General features: G+C 36.6%; 1 protein-coding gene across 1 annotated transcript in view; it reads right to left on the reverse strand.

Moving 5' to 3' along the window:
• The window catches only part of LOC124555345 (WD repeat-containing protein 6), a 292,678-nt gene that overhangs the window by 175,086 nt on the left and 98,271 nt on the right, over nucleotides 1-19,321 (reverse strand). The window contains exon 5 of the mRNA XM_047129225.1: nucleotides 7,125-7,269. Coding sequence (XP_046985181.1) covers nucleotides 7,125-7,269 — 145 coding nt within the window. The remainder of the gene's footprint in view (nucleotides 1-7,124; nucleotides 7,270-19,321) is intronic.

The raw sequence follows: 19,321 nt of genomic DNA on the forward strand, positions 1-19,321 counted from the left end.
TATGGTAGTACATTTTATAGCAAGAACTCCACAAATAACTGTATCTTGAATCATTTTTAATAAGGAACTACTGGTTTCATAGCTTTTAGCCACATCATCAGTTGCATATCTAAACAAAAAGAAATAAATGATGATAGTGACTGAACTCTTATACATCAAAGTAATACTAGAGCCTTAAGCACTTAATTATGAGAATAAATAAAAACAAATGTGTACTTACGAGAATTAAAATATGGTGAACAACATGGCAGAGAATACAGAAGGGCCACCCTTCATAGTTAAAACCATAATGTCCATAGGGCAAATCTTCAATTAACAAAAAGTTTGGTGATTAAAAACACCATATGCCATGTAACGAGGATGTGTCCATAACCAAAGAGCAAAAGTGAGACACTGGACCAGTAGTGCCTTAATAAAATTGGTTCAAGATACAGTTAGGTGTGGTGCTCTTGCTACAAAATATATGAAATGCTTTAGCAAACAGATGTTATTTATCTTATTTTTCATAATTCATTCTCCAGTATTAATTTCTTTGTCACATGATCTGGAAATCATTTTATTTTGGATCATTTATGGTGGTCCTACTTCAAACATACATTCATTGTTCCTCACCAGGCCCCTTAGAAAACACATAAATACATCTCAACAGTATTCTTTAACTTACCTTATTGATTTTTTTTAAACATTCAGTTTACAGTACTTTCACTTCAAGATCAGTGGCTGTTTTGCCATTAACATTAATATGTCCTCTCTGTTCCACTTGGAGCTATCATTTACAGTGGGGCAGAATCTTCTCTAGACAACAATAATTAAATGTATTCTTACGACTTTCATCTGTGCGTAATTCTTTTTCGCATCTGGACTTGTACATTCAGGAAAACTGATCATTCTCACTTTATTTCAACTTTTAACATCAATGTTAGCCCACTAATATTCTACATGAAATTATTCTCTTGCCATTTTTTTACCAGTTATCAGACTATTAGTTTCATAAACAGTATCTGAAATACACATTCTTCATTAACATATCCACTATACACATTTTATTCTGAGTCACATGGTTTCAGAACTTTTACATACTCAACTTTCAACAATACTTGCATTTATAAACAACTACTTTTGGCTTCTGCATACACTTGAGAACTCCTCATAACATGCATAAGAAACTCAGGAGCATCTATCATTCCCCTAACTTACCCATATTTGCTTTACAACACAGCATACGTGTAACTTCGCAAATTGATAACTGTTCATATATCTTTTTCTGTGCTTCAGTAGTTGGCTGTTCCTTTCTTAGTTCATTTTTTGCCACCCTCTTTAACTTTGCTTTTATCAAATCCACATTTAATGGTAATTAGTTAATGATCAATCATGCTCAGACCTTATCCAAACCTCCCCTCAACGTAGTATGAGTTTTTAAAGTAAGAACCATTTTGTTATAGTATAAGAAATATTTTATTTATGAACATAACTTTTATAGGAAATGAAAGTACAAATGTTATCTTATTTTTCCACCCAGTCACCATTAATATTTAAACATTTGTCCAGTCCTGGCATCAGGTTTCGGATACCATCATCACAAAACTCTGCCACCATTCTATTTAACCAGTCAGTTACAGTTTCTTTCAATGTGTCATCATTCCCCAATCATCACCCACCAAGAAATTCCCAAAGCTTTGGAAAAATATGAAATTCTGAGAGTGCTAGAGCAGGACCATAGGGTGGATGGTCCAGTAATTCCCACTGAAACTTGTCCAGTTATGCCCTTGTCCTTGCTGCAGCATAAGGTTGAGCACGGATATGGATGTTACCCTTTGAGAGTAGACCCCACTGGCAGTTTTGATTGGTGCACTTAAGCTTTAATAAGGTTTCATAATTCCCCTTTTTGATCCCATAAACTGAGGCCATCATTTTCTGTGTTAATAGTTGTTTGAATTTTCTTGTTTTGTCAGAGAATTTGGATGATGCCGTTCACTGGATTATTGTTTAGTCTCTGGAGTATAATGAGCAACCCATGTTTCATCACCAGTCACAATGTGACTCATGAACTCACACCACCCTTGGCACAGCACTCCAAAAATGACAAAGAATGTGCCAAAAGCTTTGTTCAGTGTTCATCCATCAATATTCTTGGGGCCCATCTTGCAAACTTTTTTTGTATTGAAGTTTGTCAGTAACAACTGCATAAATTACTGACCTTGAAACTTGAGGGAAATGTTGATGAAGCTTGTCAATACTGAAGCACCTATCTTCACAAATCTTCTCATCAACTTTTTGCGTCAACTCTTCACTGATGACAGTAGGTCACTCATCATAAACATTCCTTCTTCCTTCATCAAACAATCTGCTCCACGTAGCACACATTTCCATCGCTTATCACACATTCTCCATAAATTTCAACAGAATGGACTTTTTTGGGTTTAAAAAGTGAATGATGGAATATGCCTCATAATTGGAGGGATTATTAATTTACATGATGGCAAACAATACAACACAACTGAACAATCAACACAGACAGAGTTGAAACTTACTGGCAGAGTAGTGGAGGACCAGCTGAGAGTGGCTGACCTAGAATTGGCATTACCTGACACCCTGTGCAAACACTCTGTGCAATTAGTTCATCAAAAACAACTATTGTAGATTAAGTGTTTCTTATTACTAAATTCCTGTGTGTCATATTGGTTGTACTTCATCTGTTTTATTTGATATGCTCTGCTTACATTACCACTAAATCTTTCTTGGAATTCCATTAAAGTTTTTCTGATTGAAGAAAAACACAAAAATTGCTAATACGTAAATAACTGTCATGTCACTGTCACCAGGACCATTTCCTTTGTTTCCTCCTGATTGACACTTCTAGCCTACTTCTTATATTCATTTCTACCTTTCTGGTGTTATTGTTGTCAATTTCACTGATTTTAAGTTTTTTTCCAAAAATCACTTTGTATTTCATCTAATAAGATGATATTGTTATAAATTTTCTCCTTACAATGCATTTTTACAACACATGTTTTGTAAATGAGCTCAGATTGTACCTTGTTGTCATTTACAACATGAGTCTCATTCTATGCCTAGAATTTGTTACACATTTCAGCAGACTCAATATTTTTTTCTGCACCATGTTGAACATTACATTCTCCAAAATTATATTCATTTTCCTGAGTTTCCAATTGCTCTAAGGCAATTTCAGAATTTTTCTAAATTCTCCTGCCTCCTTGACAGTTCAATAAGTTTTTTATTTGCACTGCTGGCAAAGGTTAGGAAACTTCTTTTATTTCTTTACCTATTTTCTCCTAATATGTTTGTATCTTTTTAATAAACTGATTAAGTTGAACAAATTGTTTTACAGTGGTATTATTTATCTTTTCCAGTTTAATATTAATATGTTTTCTTAGTTCAGTAACACATTGGATTATTATAAATTAATATTAATGCTTTTGTTTATTTCAGTAATACCTTTGTTGACTATTTTCAGTAATACTTTTGTTGATTTCAGCAATATTGTTAAACATTTTTCCAGGTATTAAATTAAAAGCACAATTCATGCAGTGAAACTATAAAATTATAAAACAAAAATGCTGCCTCATACTTATCTTCAGGAGGCAAAAGTCAGTATTGCTGATACGTAAATATGACGGTACATACACTATCCTAGCTTTTGGAACTAACAATTCCTTCTTCAGGAAGAAGAGTGTGACAGATTGAGGAATGTTAAAAAGGAAGGGCAGGTCACTTAAATCCCAGAATGAGAGGGTCCCACCTGTTATGAGCATGAGGGGAGACAAATATCATTACTGACTTCTTTGAACAATAAACAAAAATACTCTTACGAAAGATATTATTGAAGATTTTATTCTAGTAAAATTAGTTTCCTTCCATACATCTGTATTTACAGGCAGTTTCTTATACACACCATAAAATTCATAACTCTCATCCCACAATACATAAATTTCCCCAATAGCATTAAAAATATCATTAATAATTACACTGCAATTGCACTGTCTGTCTAATATTGAAAATATTCTGTTCATTAAAACAATTACTCCTTACGCAGTACATTTAATGCATGCTACTCTGAAATCAAATAAAATTTCAGTTACAATAGTGCACTTTTATTTACATTTACTCACTTTTGGCTTTCCACACCCATATGCCAATGTGTAGTTGTAGAAGCAAGAGACTTCACACTCCTGACTGTGTGATTTCAGTGCCTCATTAGCTGCCTAGCCTGCACTATGACATCTGCTTCACTTTACACCCATTTAGGCACCCTTAACTGCAACTGGTTCTCACTTAACCTTGCAGTATGCTATTTGCAAAATTTGTGTGACTGTTTAAGCATGCCAGATGGTCACATATTCTGACTGAATCACCTGGTATACAACTTGTGTTATCCAAATAACAAAACATCCACTCTTCCTGACAAGCTGTCTTTAATAGTTTCTCACTTGTAAAGTTCACACCACTCACTCCTAACTGCCTTGATCGCATCATTGAAATTCACAAGCTAACAGTTTGCAAATAAGTTTGTGCAAAGATGGATCATACACTTTGCTAGAGTCCAACATAGTTCAATTTATTTATGACCACTTTATCTTTAATCAAGATAAACTCATCTGTTCACACTGCTCACATGCAGGAAACACTATGAGCATAATCCTCTGTCCTCATTATTTTGAAAATAACAGCAATGCCCTTCGTTTTGGACTGTTACTTACAGGGATGTCTAAAACAGTGCCCTCTTTAGTCAATTCTCTAACTGCTTGAAATAATTTTCAGTAAAAATTTCACAATGATCTCCTTCAAATCCATGTCCCTGGCAACTAGAATGAGTAAGCTTGTCAAGGTGTGGTTTTCAGTGGGTTATAGGGGACAATGGGGAGAATTTTTTAATGCATGCACATAAATTTTAATGTTTATAGTTGCCAAATTATTACATTAGCCTTTATTTATACAAATAAAACTATAAATTTTCTGTGGAATCTGAAAGTGCTTTCAATGAAGAATTCAACAACATAACATGTGTGGAAGTTGATCATATAGCAACACCAGAAACCACTGTTCTGCCATCATCAGAAGAGACACCATAAATGCTGGCCCTACTGTACCAAATGTGACGCAGGTACATTTTCTATGTTTGCCTGTGCACTTGAAGCCCATTAGTCTGTGCTCTGCTGTTGTAATGATAAGACAACTTGCTCAAGAAGCTATTCAGACTTACACAATGTATACAATAGTCAAAAAGTGGATATGGTGTTTTCCTTTATTTCGAATGTCAGCAAACTGTTATGGCAATGTATGGTTGTATGTGAAAAGGTATCATTATACCAAGCCCTTGCAATCCACCTTTGCAAACTTCAAAAAAGAAAAACTAGAAGTGTGAAGTTTAAAATTTGACAACAAAAAAGAACAGCAGTGATGTAGTATCCATATATCACTATGAGGCAGCTTCAATGTCCATATGGGATCAGCTGTGGGAGTGTTCTGCAGCAGAGACAGGTGCACCAACAGTGGTGCATCTGGCAGCAACACTGGACATAGGAGTGGCATGACTGTTCTGAGAACAATATCACAATGCATGTACTGGTCTGTGGAGGCTCTGCACAAAATGAATGTTTCTATACCACATTTTTCATCATCATAAAGGCCCAGAAACTTGCATGACCATATGGGATGCCATTCAGTGCAAAACTTCTCGTATATATTGACACTAATTTAGACAGCAGGTGTTACTTTTCTGATGTGTTAAGGCTGGTGATGGCGCAGTCTTGAGGTCTCCATAATGTTGTCTTTAACAAGATAATGCAAGACCACATGTTGGCCTTTCTGTCACAACATACCTCAACACAGAGGTTGTTTGACTTACCCTGGGCAGCATGTTCTCCAGATCTCTCTTTCACAGAAAACATCTTGTCACAGGTTGCCAAGGAACTGTACACAATTCACCACCCACTATGATGAACTATAGTATAGAGTTGAAGTAGCATGGAGTGATATCTCCATATCTGTCACCTAAGTTAATTTCAAGGTGATTCGCAGATCGATTAGAGCAGTTGGTGCTGTCAGAGATAGCAGCTTACTGCACTAAATTTTGCACACAGTAAACCCCAAAAATGCATAAAAATTTAATCATATATTATTCCTACTGTATACTATGCATACTATAAATAAAATGGCATTATTTGCTTTCCTTCCTGATGATATAATATTAATGGCCATGGTGTACAAACATTAAAAAATATTTTTTTTATGTCATAATTTGGTAGCCATAAACGTCAAAAATTACTTGCATATGTCAAAAAATTCGCCACATTTGACACTATAACTGAGAAAAAAGGAACTCTCAATATAGTTAGTTATTCTGGATACACTTGGGGTTGTCTGTTTGGATTATGGTAGCTTTCTCTTCCTAGCACATTACTAGCTACAAGTGAGACTAATTCTGGGACCTTATCGCAGATTTTCTGCAGTTTACTAATACCACATCAACATGATCTTTTTGTGATCTGCAAGGACAAATGTTCTCCTCTGCAATGAACAAAGTTGATTAACACATTTTTTCTTATATGTTGTGTAACTAATCATGGAGCATTTAGCGTGGTTCCTTATATGTACATCTCTGACATACTCCAGATATCCAAATAGCTGCTTCCCTGGTGTAGTACATGGTTGGCCTATTCAGGGGGACACTACAATTCTCTGTCTATTAACAGAGGTCACAAAATCTATGTGAAAGATCAATACAGCTTTATCTGAGCCACCTATTATGTGTCACTGCTGCCTCAGTCTAACATACAGTCCCCCCTAACACATCAGTTGCTCATACATTACAAGCTTCAAACTGAGGTATATTTAAACAGACAAACAGAAATATATTCCTTTCCACAACAACAACAACAACAACAACAACAAGAAAACTTATCTTTACCAGTACACGCTAAGACTTTGTGTGTGACATACATAGCAGAATGACTATAACTGAACATTATTCATCACACAACAAAAAATAACAACTTCTTCTTTAGGGTACATCTTGGTTCCATCAAATGACATACTTGAGATTATCATTTAAGTAGAAATTACAGTACATTGATATTTTATTGAATAAATAATGTAATACTCACATCATGCCCAGTAAGTGTATGCAGGATGTGTTCCTGGTTTTCTGAAAGATTAAGAGCAGGTTTCCATACAAGAATTTTCCCAAAAGCTGTGCCTGCTAACACAATCAGGTTTGACCATGATTCTTTATGCATGACAGCACTATAGCTGATTCATATTTAAGGACATTATATTTAAACGAAAACCTAGGTAATAAAAGCAAAGATTAACATAGCACCTTTGCAGACATTATATCCACACACATATCTAACTTCAGACACTAAATTCATTCTTACATTTTATATCAGGCAAATACTTAGGTTCTTCTCTATAAATTCTGTCTTATGCTTTTATGAATGTAGTTCATACCATGTTATTCACTAAACAACTAAAATTACTTACCTGATCCATCAACTATGTACAGGTGATACACTTTCACAATGTATGAGTTCTATAAGTAATATCTTGCAGAGGGTCTACAGAAATATTTATTTAACTACATTTTGAAGTTCATATTTCTGTTGTCCACAGCCATTCACCTAATTATAATGTACTGCACTAACTGTAGCAAACTTCTAAAGTCTTCAAGTATAGTAAGTAAATCAAGAGTGAGAATCGCCATAAGATAAGGACGATGATTCAGCTTGGTGTTCTGTTCATTGTGAAGTTACACACACCAAAAAAATTTTTGCATCACCCCAGTTCCCAGAACTCCTGAAGATAGACATTGACTGTGGATATTGTATCACAGACACAGTCCCTTTGACTGTTCAGAGATGTTACTAAACCCACCCAAAGACGTAAACAACCATGCATGAGCAGCGCCTACTAAACGGAGGGGGTCCGACAGCTGAACAGTTCCACTCATTCCACCAAGAAGGAGGTAGAAGGCTCGTGTTTTCTGTAGTTCAACCACGCTTAGACGGTCAATATGAAGATTTGATCATGTTCACATTGTTATTTTGGGCTAGGAAGAGCTCTCAACAAGGGAAGTGTCCAGGCATCTCGGAGTGAACCAAAGCGATGTTTTTCAGACATGGAGGAGATACAGAGAGACAGGAACTGCCAATGACATGCCACACTCAGGCCACCAAGGGCTACTACTGCTGTGGATAATTGCTACCTACAGATTATGGCTAGGAGAAACCCTGATAGCAATGCCACCATGTTGAATAATGCTTTTCGTGCAGCCACAGAATGCCATGTTATGACTCAAACTGTGCACAATAGGCTGCATGATGCGCAACTTCACTCCTGACGTCCATGGTGAGGTCCATCTTTGCAACCATGACACCATGCAGCATAGTACAGATGGGCCCAGCAACATGCCGAATGGACCGCTCAGGATTGGCATCACATTCTCTTCACGGATGAGTGTCGCAAATACCTCCAACCAAACAATTGTAAGATATGTGTTTGGAGGCAACCCGCTGAGGCTGAATGCCTTAGACGCACTGTCCAGGGAGTGCAGCAAGGTGCAGGTTCGCTGCTGTTTTGGGGTGGCATTATGTGGGTCAGACGCACGTCAAATGGTGGTCATGGAAGGCGCCGTAACTGTACAATATGTGAATTCCATCCTCCAGCTGATACCGTAACCATATCAGCAGCATATTGGTGAGGCATTCATCTTCATGGATGACAATACGCACCTCTATCGTGCAAATCTTGTGAATGACATCCTTCAGGATAACGACATTGCTTGACTAGAGTGGCCAGCATGTTCTCCAGACATGAACCCTATCAAAAGTGCCTAGGATAGATTGGAAAGGGCTGTTTATGGATGACATGATCCATCAACCACTCTGAGGGATCTACACCAAACCGCCATTGAGGAGTGGGACAATCTGGACCAACAGTGCTTTGATGAACTTATGGATAGTATGCTACAATAAATACAGGCATGCATCAATGCAAGAGGACATATTAGAGGTACTGGTGTGTACAGAAACCATGCTGGAAGTGATAACAATTTAAAGAAAAAGAACAAGACCAGTCACCACCTATCATATATCCTCTAAAGAAATCTGCCACTTTGACTGTTATGGAAAAAATTTTCAAAAATTTGAAGATAACAAGATGTTTACAAGTTGATGGAAGGGACTGGTGAAAATAAGGTGTGGCTGCTGCCCAGTGAGTGGACATTTATAGTTCAAAAGACAGTTAGAGGAAATTTTGGTAACAAAATATTTTGGAATACCTATAATTCAGAAACCAACCATTTTCTGTTTGTCTTCAGAAATTTTGCGTGCTTGTGTAGTAAGAGATATAAATCCACTTAGAATACTGAACTCTTTTAGTAGAAAAATTAGAGAAGGTGAGAAAGTGTGAAATGCATTTAGCCAGCAAGACTCTGGCTTTAGGATAAGAAATTCAAATTTACTGTCAATACCTAAGATGATTCTATGTGCAAGTAAAGATTGGTGAACAAACCTGTTTGATGGCCAGATAATTGGTTTAGTGTGCTCCTTGCACATTATGCATAACCCATGGACAGATTACGCATTCAGAACAGCAGCAGGCTCAAACTGAAGTAAAAGGAAGATCAGGTTTTAAGAATCCCCTGACAACAGTGTCATTAGAGACAGAGTGCAATCTCAGATTGAGGAATGATGTGGACTGAAATTTGTCACGCCTTTTAAAGGAACCAGTCCAGTATTCACCTTAAATAATTTAGGGAACACACAGAGAGCTTGAAACTAGATGCCTGGATGTGGATTTGAGCCACTGTCAACCACTGTCCTCCCGAATGCAAGTCCAGCATCTTACCACTGTATCACCTTTCTTGAATGGCAAAAATTGGCATTGCAAAGCTAATTACATGATGGCACATGGTATGAGGTGTGTTTTGTTGGGAGGGAAAGGACATACTTGTCTTGCGGTGTAGGGGAATATGCCTGCCTCTCCTCTCATGTTCTTGCTTATCACTCTCAGTTACGTGACAGTGTAGATGTAGTCTGCAAGAACAGCATGGCAAAAGCTACTCAGGGAGCTGTGATGTGGTTGGTAGGCAAGAAAGGAAAGAAGAGGATAGTGATAAAACTGAGATTTATTTGTGTGTCTTGTTTAACAATATGTGGATGAAATAAGGACACACTTCCTTGTATGCCAATGCAACTGTCGTCGACACAGAAAATGGGAAAAATTTTGGTGTACACATACTGAGTAAATATTGTCATATATGTAGCAATAAGAAGAAAGATAGTGATCATCAAAAAGGGGTATAATGGAGAGAAATGCAGTAAAGAAATTTCTTCAAAAATTTTTCAGGTAATAGTGGAGGGGTGGAACCAGTTGGCACGTTTGGGCGCTAGTGACTGCATTGCTTTAGATAGTGTACTCAAAGCTAACCACACAGTAGAAATAAAAAGTTGAGTGTGTTGACATGTGCAAAAGTGAGCAGGTGGAAGAATGATGAAGCTCAGAAAGGACATGAACTACAAAAAGTTGTGAGATGGATCACTGGTGCCACATTCTTATACACCACCTGCTTCTCCGTCCCAGGCCTCAGCCACCCTTCCTCAAGATCCTTTCCACTCCCCACCTCCTTTCTCCCCTCAACCACTCCAACTGACAACTTCTCACCCAAGCTGACATGCAGAATGTAACCAACCACAACAATGTAGCCATTCAGGTGTGCACACCTTTGGACCACTCTGAAATATTATCAAGAACAGAACTTCATTACGAATAATTGTATCATGTGTGAAAAGTCTGATGTTACCATTAATATTGTTAGCAAAGTCATCAATATACAACACAATATTAAGGGCCACAAAACACACTTCCCTGGGGCACACCTGAAGTTGTTCCTACATCTGTTGATGACTCCAACAATTTTCTGTCTTTTCTCCGATGGTTTCTTTAATTTTCTGATATGTGGTATCTACCTTTCCCATAGTCGTACATGCTTCAATAACTTTGCATTTCCCATCTAGCCATCCCTGTTTTGCCATTTTGCACTTTTTGTCAATCTCTTTTTTAGTCTACATTCCCCTTTGCCTGCTTCGTGGATATATTTTTAAATTTTCTCCTTTCTATCCATGTCTGTTTTGCCATTCTGCACTTTTTGTCAGTTTCTTTTTAGTCATATTCCCCTTTTCCTGCTTCATGAATGTATTTTTATATTTTCTCCTTTCATTAATGACATTCTATGTCTCCTGTGTTATCCAAGAGTTTTTACTGGGCCTTGTCTTTTTGCTAGTTTTTCCTCTGCTGCCTATACTTCATCTTTCAAAGCCACCTGTTAATATTATACTGGATTTCTTTTCCCTATTTTAGTCACCTGTTTAATACTGCCTCTTAAACTCTTAAGTAATCTCTAGGTGTTTCAGCTTATTCAGGACCCATCTACTTAATTTAATACATTTCTGCAATCAATAAATTACGGTCAAAGTCCATGTTTGCTCCTGGAATTATTTTTCAAATTGAAATTCTGGTTTCAAATTCTCTGTCTTGTTATTGCACAAGCTACCTGAAACCTCCCAGTGTCTCCAGGTCTCTTCCACGATGTTCTCTGATGATTCTTTAAACAAATGTAGGCATTGATTAAATTGCGATTTGTGCAAAATTATACCAGATGACTTCATTTTTCATTCTTTTACCCCAGTCCATGATCTTGACCTACTTTTCTTTATTTTTATTTTCCTACTATTTAATTACAGGCCTCCAACAAAATTAAATTTTCATCTCCCTTTATGCACTAAATAATTTCTTTGATCTCTTCATGCATTTTTTTCAGTCTCTTCATTATCTGTGGTGATAGTAGGTCATAAGTCACGCTTGTGGCCTTGTGTCTATTTTGGCTATGATAATCCATACAAAATGCTGTTCATAGTAGTTTATTTGCATTCCATTTTCTTGTTCATTATTAGACCCACTCCTACATTATCCCTATTTGAATTTGTGTCAATAACCCTGTACTCAACTGACCACAAATACTGTTCATCCTACCACCACACTTTACTTATTCCCACTATATTTAAATTCAGCCTTTTTTGAAGTTCTATAACTTGTCTGCATGATAAAGGGATTCAAGAATCCTGCCTCATGGACTGCCAAATTTATTTTCCTGATGACAACATTCTTCTGAGTTGTTCCTGCCTGAAGATGCAAATGGAGGGACTATTTCATCTTCAGAATATTCCCCCAGGAGGTTGCCATCAGCATTACACAATACAGCAGAGCTGCATTTCCCCAGGAAATATAACATCTGTCATTTCCCCTTGCTTTATGCTGTTCCATAGCCCCAACATACCAAGGATGTTGGCTAATGTTACAAGGCAAGATCAGTCAATAAGCCAGACAGTTATGTGTACAGCTATTTAAAAGGCTGCTATCCCCCTTCAGGAAGCATATGTTACTCTGGTCTCTCAACAGATACCTCTCAGGTATGACTCATTGAACCACACAAGCCATTCCACTTAGGCATGCTACATGGTTCAATTACATTGGGAGATTGAGGACTGTACATAGATGAGCCAGTCTAGCAGTCATCTGGTGGTTTAGGGAAACCATATAAATGTAAATCTGTATGACCAAATGGAAATTTGAACCCTGTTGCTCCTGAATATAAGTGTAATGCCTCAATCACTGCATCACTTTGTAAGCTACTATGTAGTCAAAATACTATATTTTGACATATATTTATAAAGAGTCCCAGTTTCATGCCTTGAGCAACAAAATACCAAATGACTGCAATTGCAAATAGAAGTGATTGAGTAATTCTACATGCCAATTCACTGCTTACAAATCTGGCTTACAAGATTTGAAGTACACAGAGTGACTAGTGCTGTATATTCTGAAAGAAATAAAAATTGTCTGCAGAGAGCACTTTACTAGTTCATAAAAATTGAAAATTTTAATGTACAAATACAGGTTTTACTTCAAATATCCCTATGGTTCAGCACACACAAACCAGATGGGATTTTCCAGTACAACTTGCCAATATAACTAAGTTTCCACACTGGAATACTACAACTTAACATTACATGCAAGGCACGAAATTTTCTAGTTATTGAAAGACTATTATCAAAACTATCTTTAGTGTTATGTATTTGTACACAGTGTTACAAGTAACCCAGAATTGCAAATAATCTATCAATAAGCTAAATAAAAATTTATTTTTTTCAACAAAAGATAGAGGGGTGGGGGTCAGCTAATCAAAATTAAAACACAACTCATCTTTAAAAGGCTTATCAGTAACAAAGCAAACCAGAAAGCCATTTTAAAAAAGGAACAGATATTAATACATATTTTATGGTTAACTCAGAGAGTTTACAAAGTAACACTTGGTATGGAATGTTTTTATCACATGAAGTTCTGGGTAATAAACACAAAGAACTAAAAGACCACTTTTTCAGTAAAATTGCACTCTCATTTGTTTCAAAGTAGCATATGATGTATAGTATTGTGGATTTGCAGCAAGTGTTAATGCTCACTGACTCCATCTCACATGACACAGAGCCACATTGAGACACATCAAATTTACAAGAGTCTTCTGAATTACACCAAGAAACTCTCCTCATTATATGCTCCATTGACACCACAGGAAGATATCTGGTGATAACTTATTAATCACAGTGAAATAACTCATATAAAGCAAGAAAGATTATAGATGCCAGGACAGACATGAAGTTAGGTCTTCAAAATTGGAATTTGTCAGAAGGGAGAGGGTGATAGGACACATTCTCAGTCATCAGGGAATTACCAATTTGGTGCTGGAGGGAAGTGGAGAGAGGGGTCTTATAACTGTAGAGGGAGACTAAGGGATGAACACAGTAAGCAGATTCAAATGGATGTAGATTGCACTACTTACTCAGAGATGAAAAGGCTTCCAACAACGACATGTAGAAAATATAAAATTTACTATGAGTGCAGAAGATTTTGCCATTCATTGTAAAAAAGCTAGAGACATACCTACTCAACTACAACCTCAAGAGAACGTATGCAGAACAGATGAGGCAACACAGTAATATTACCAAAACAGCATGGAGTATCACAAACAAGAAAAACAGGGGAAGTGACAATGCAGTGTACAATAACATAATAATAAGAGGCAATGAAAAATTGTTGAGTGACCCGTAGGAAGTAGGTCAGAGATTCATAGACAAATTTAGTAAGATGAGTAGGGAGGATGTGACTGACCCACCACAGGTGCTAAATCCCAGTAATGTCATTAATTCATTCTACCTGAGGTGTGTTACAGAACTGGAAATCATGAAAACCATTTCCAACATAAAAGCAATTACATCCAGTGGCTGGGATGACATTTCAGCCAAATTTCTGAGAGAATGCAGTAATGAATGAATAAAGCCATTATAACATTTAATAAACAGCTCTTTCAGTCGGGGGTCATTTCCTGACTTGTTAGAAGTCCCTGAAATAAGACTGGTGCATAAAAAGGGAATAACTACCAATGTGCAAAATGATAGGTCTATTTCATTGACATCAATACTCAATAAGTTGTTGGAAAGCCTACTTCTTGATCAACTTGAGTCAATTTTCTGTCCGCCCCCGGTAGCTGAGTGGTCAGCGCGACAGACTGTCAATCCTAAGGGCCCGGGTTCGATTCCCGACTGGGTAGGAGATTTTCTCCGCTCATGGAATGGGTGTTGTGTTATCCTAATCATCATTTCATCCTCATTGACGCGCAAGTCGCTGAAGAGGCGTCAAATCGAACGACTTGCACCAGGCGAGCGGTCTACCCAACGGGAGGCCCTCGTCACACGTCATCATCAGCAGTCAATTTTCTGCAAGTACAATCTACTAAAAAGCTCTCAGCATGGTTTCAGGAAGGGCAGGTCTATAATAAAAGCTGTAGCTACATTTTTTCAAGCGTTACTGGATAAACTTGATGATGGAAACAAAGTTATTGGCACGTTTTTAGACCTAACCAAGGCCTTTGATTCTGTAAATCATTCCATTCCTCTATGTAAATTATAAACTTGTGGAATCAGAGGAGTGGCATTAGACTTGTTAAGATCCTATCTTACTGACAGGAGATGATATGCTAAGCTGCATCATACAACTGGGAGACATGCACAAATAGTAAAATTATCTTATAAAATTCCTAATTAGCACAACAGCACCAACTGTCTTAAGACAAATCTATTTTGGAATCATACACTCCCACCTACAATATGGTATCGAGATTTGGGGTGGGGCACCAATGGTATACATGGATAGGGCTTTCACAGCCCAGAAAAGAGCAGTTAGGATAATAGCTAATATTGGTTAACATCAGTCCTGAAGAGAATACTTCATGATGTATAACATACTAACAGTGCTTTTACTGTATGTTCTCCTGACTATACTGTTTGTAAAAGAAAATATGGAACATAGCATAAACAATAGTAAAATTCATAATTATAATACAAGAAAAAGAGAGGATTACCATATAAAATTTAGTAATAAAAGAGCAATAGATCATAGTCCATTTTCTGCTGGAAGACATTTTTATAACAGACTGCCAAATAATATAAAACTGTTAAATGGAAACATATTTAAGACAAAATTAAAGCAACTGTTAATTGCTAAATTTTTGTACTCCATCAAGGATTTTTAATGATGTTGCATATAATTTATCTTTAATTATAAACTCTCATAATGTTCATATGTTTATACACAGACTATGTCCATAACTGTAAAAGTTATTATGGACAAACAAACCATTCATTATTATTATTATTATTATTATTATTATTTCTTTCTTTTCTCAGATGTTATGTCTGGTCAAAAATGGAAAGTGACGCGGACCTTGATAAAGCGTCACTTCCTTTTAACTATACGGTATATGTTATATTGCATTTAGGAACTTTCGGGTAATTGAACATGTATCAATAATTACGGATTTCTGTAGTTGTATATATAAGTTTGTATGTAGCTGTATTGCATTGATGTACTGGTGGATATTGTGTGGTATGACTCCTGTAGTTGATAGTATAATTGGTATAATTTCAACTTTATCCTGATCCACATGTCCTTGACTTCCTCAGCCAGTTGGATGTATTTTTCAATTTTTTCTCCTGTTTTCTTTTGTATATTTGTTGTATTGGGTATGGATATTTCGATTAGTTGTGTTAATTTCTTCTTTTTATTGGTGAGTATGATGTCAGGTTTGTTATGTGGTGTTGTTTTATCTGTTATAATGGTTCTGTTCCAGAATAATTTGTATTCATCATTCTCCAGTACATTTTGTGGTGCATACTTGTATGTGGGAACGTGTTGTTTTATAAGTTTATGTTGTACAGCAAGCTGTTGATGTATTATTTTTGCTACATTGTCATGTCTTCTGGGGTATTCTGTATTTGCTAATATTGTACACCCACTTGTGATGTGATCTACTGTTTCTATCTGTTGTTTGCAAAGTCTGCATTTATCTGTTGTGGTATTGGGATCTTTAATAATATGCTTGCTGTAATATCTGGTGTTTATTGTTTGATCCTGTATTGCAATCATAAATCCTTCCGTCTCACTGTATATATTGCCTTTTCTTAGCCATGTGTTGGATGCATCTTGATCGATGTGTGGCTGTGTTAGATGATACGGGTGCTTGCCATGTAGTGTTTTCTTTTTCCAATTTACTTTCTTCGTATGTGTTGATGTTATGTGATCTAAAGGGTTGTAGAAGTGGTTATGAAATTGCAGTGGTGTAGCTGATGTATTTATATGAGTGATTGCTTTGTGTATTTTGATAGTTTCTGCTCGTTCTAGAAAGAATTTTCTTAAATTGGCTACCTGTCCATAATGTAGGTTTTTTATGTCGATGAATCCCCTTCCTCCTTCCTTCCTGCTTAATGTGAATCTTTCAGTTGCTGAATGTATGTGATGTGTTCTAAATTTGTGGCATTGTGATCGTGTAAGTGTATTGAGTGCTTCTAGGTCTGTGTTACTCCATTTCACGACTCCAAATGAGTAGGTCAATATTGGTATAGCATAAGTATTTATAGCTTTTGTCTTGTTTCTTGCTGTCAGTTCTGTTTTCAGTATTTTTGTTAGTCTTTGTCTATATTTTTCTTTTAGTTCTTCTTTAATATTTGTATTATCTATTCCTATTTTTTGTCTGTATCCTAGATATTTATAGGCATCTGTTTTTTTTCCATTGCTTCTATGCAGTCGCTGTGGTTATCCAATATGTAATCTTCTTGTTTAGTGTGTTTTCCCTTGACAATGCTATTTTTCTTACATTTGTCTGTTCCAAAAGCCATATTTATATCATTGCTGAATACTTCTGTTATCTTTAGTAATTGGTTGTGTTGTTGATTTGTTGCTGCCAGTAGTTTTAGATCATCCATGTATAGCAAGTGTGTGATTTTGTGTGGGTATGTTCCAGTAATATTGTATCCATAATTTGTATTATTTAGCATGTTGGATAGTGGGTTCAGAGCAAGGCAGAACCAGAAAGGACTTAATGAGTCTCCCTGGTATATTCCACGCTTAATCTGTATTGGCTGTGATGTGATATTATTTGAATTTGTTTGGATATTAAGTGTGGTTTTCCAATTTTTCATTACTATGTTTAGGAACTGTATCAATTTAGGATCTACTTTGTATATTTCCAATATTTGTAGTAACCATGAGTGGGGTACACTATGAAAAGCTTTTTGGTAATCAATGTATGCGTAGTGTAGCGACCTTTGTTTAGCTTTAGCTTGATATGTCACCTCTGCATCTATTATCAGTTGCTCTTTACATCCTCGTGCTCCTTTGCAACAGACTTTTTGTTCTTCATTTATAATTTTGTTCTGTGTTGTATGTGTCATTAATTTCTGTGTAATGACTGAAGTTAATATTTTTTATATTGTTGGTAGGCAGGTTATGGGGCAATATTTAGCTGGATTTGCTCTGTCTGCTTGATCTTTAGGTTTCAGATACGTAAGTGTAAGTGTGTCAGGGAATGTGTATGGGTCTGCAATGTAACTGTTAAATAATTTATGATATTAATATAATAGAGGGAAACATTCCACGTGGGAAAAATATATCTAAAAACAAAGATGATGCGACTTACCAAACGAAAGCGCTGGCACGTCGATAGACACACAAACAAACACAAACATACACACAAAATTCAAGCTTTCGCAACAAACTGTTGCCTCATCGGGAAAGAGGGAAGGAGAGGGAAAGACGAAAGGATGTGGGTTTTTAGGGAGATGGTAAGGAGTCATTCCAATCCCGGGAGCAGAAAGACTTACCTTAGGGGGAAAAAAGGACGGGTATAAACTCGCACACACACACATATCATACCACACATATACAGACACAAGCAGACATATTTAGGTCTTTAAATATGTCTGCTTGTGTCTGTATATGTGTGGTATGATATGTGTGTGTGTGCGAGTGCATACCCGTCCTTTTTTCCCCCTAAGGTAAGTCTTTCCACTCCCGGGATTGGAATGACTCCTTACCCTCTCCCTTAAAACCCACATCCTTTCGTCTTTCCCTCTCCTTCCCTCTTTCCTGATGAGGCAACAGTTTGTTGCGAAAGCTTGAATTTTGTGTGTATGTTTGTGTTTGTTTGTGTGTCTATTGGCGTGCCAGCGCTTTCGTTTGGTAAGTCACATCATCTTTGTTTTTAGATATGTTAAATAATTTAGTTAGATGTGAATGTCTTGAGGTGAACTTCTTTAGCCAGAAATTTACTATTTTATCTTTTCCAGGGGCTTTCCAATTGTGAGTAGAATTAATTGCTTGGGTGACTTCATGTTGCAAAATTATCACTTCAGGCATTTGTGGAATCATCTTGTATGTACCTGTTTCTGCTTGTATCCACCGTGCATGCCTGTTATGTTGTACCGGGTTTGACCATATGTTGCTCCAGAAGTGTTCCATGTCTGTTATGTTTGGTGGATTGTCTATTTTAATGTGTGTGTTATCTATTGTCTGGTAAAATTTCTTTTGGTTTCTGTTGAATGCTTGGTTTATGTTGAATGATTGGTTTTGTTTCCTTCTATTTTCACGTTTTTTGTATCTTCTAAGTCGTTTGGCCAATGCTTGTAATTTCTGCTTCTTTTCATCTAATTGCTCTATCACTTCTTGTTGTGAGATTTTACCTAACCTTTTTCGTTTTTTTTCTGACATTTCATTTCTTATAAATTGTGTTAGCTGTCCGATGTCTTTTCTCTGTTTTTCTATTCTGATCTGTAGCCTGTGTTGCCATGCTGGTTTTGTGGGTTCCTTCTGTGTGTTGGTTGGTGCTGATCTCTGCCTAGTGTGTATATTTAGT

This window comes from Schistocerca americana, chromosome X (assembly GCF_021461395.2).
Source record: "Schistocerca americana isolate TAMUIC-IGC-003095 chromosome X, iqSchAmer2.1, whole genome shotgun sequence".
In the NCBI taxonomy this organism is placed as follows: Eukaryota; Metazoa; Arthropoda; class Insecta; order Orthoptera; family Acrididae; genus Schistocerca; species Schistocerca americana.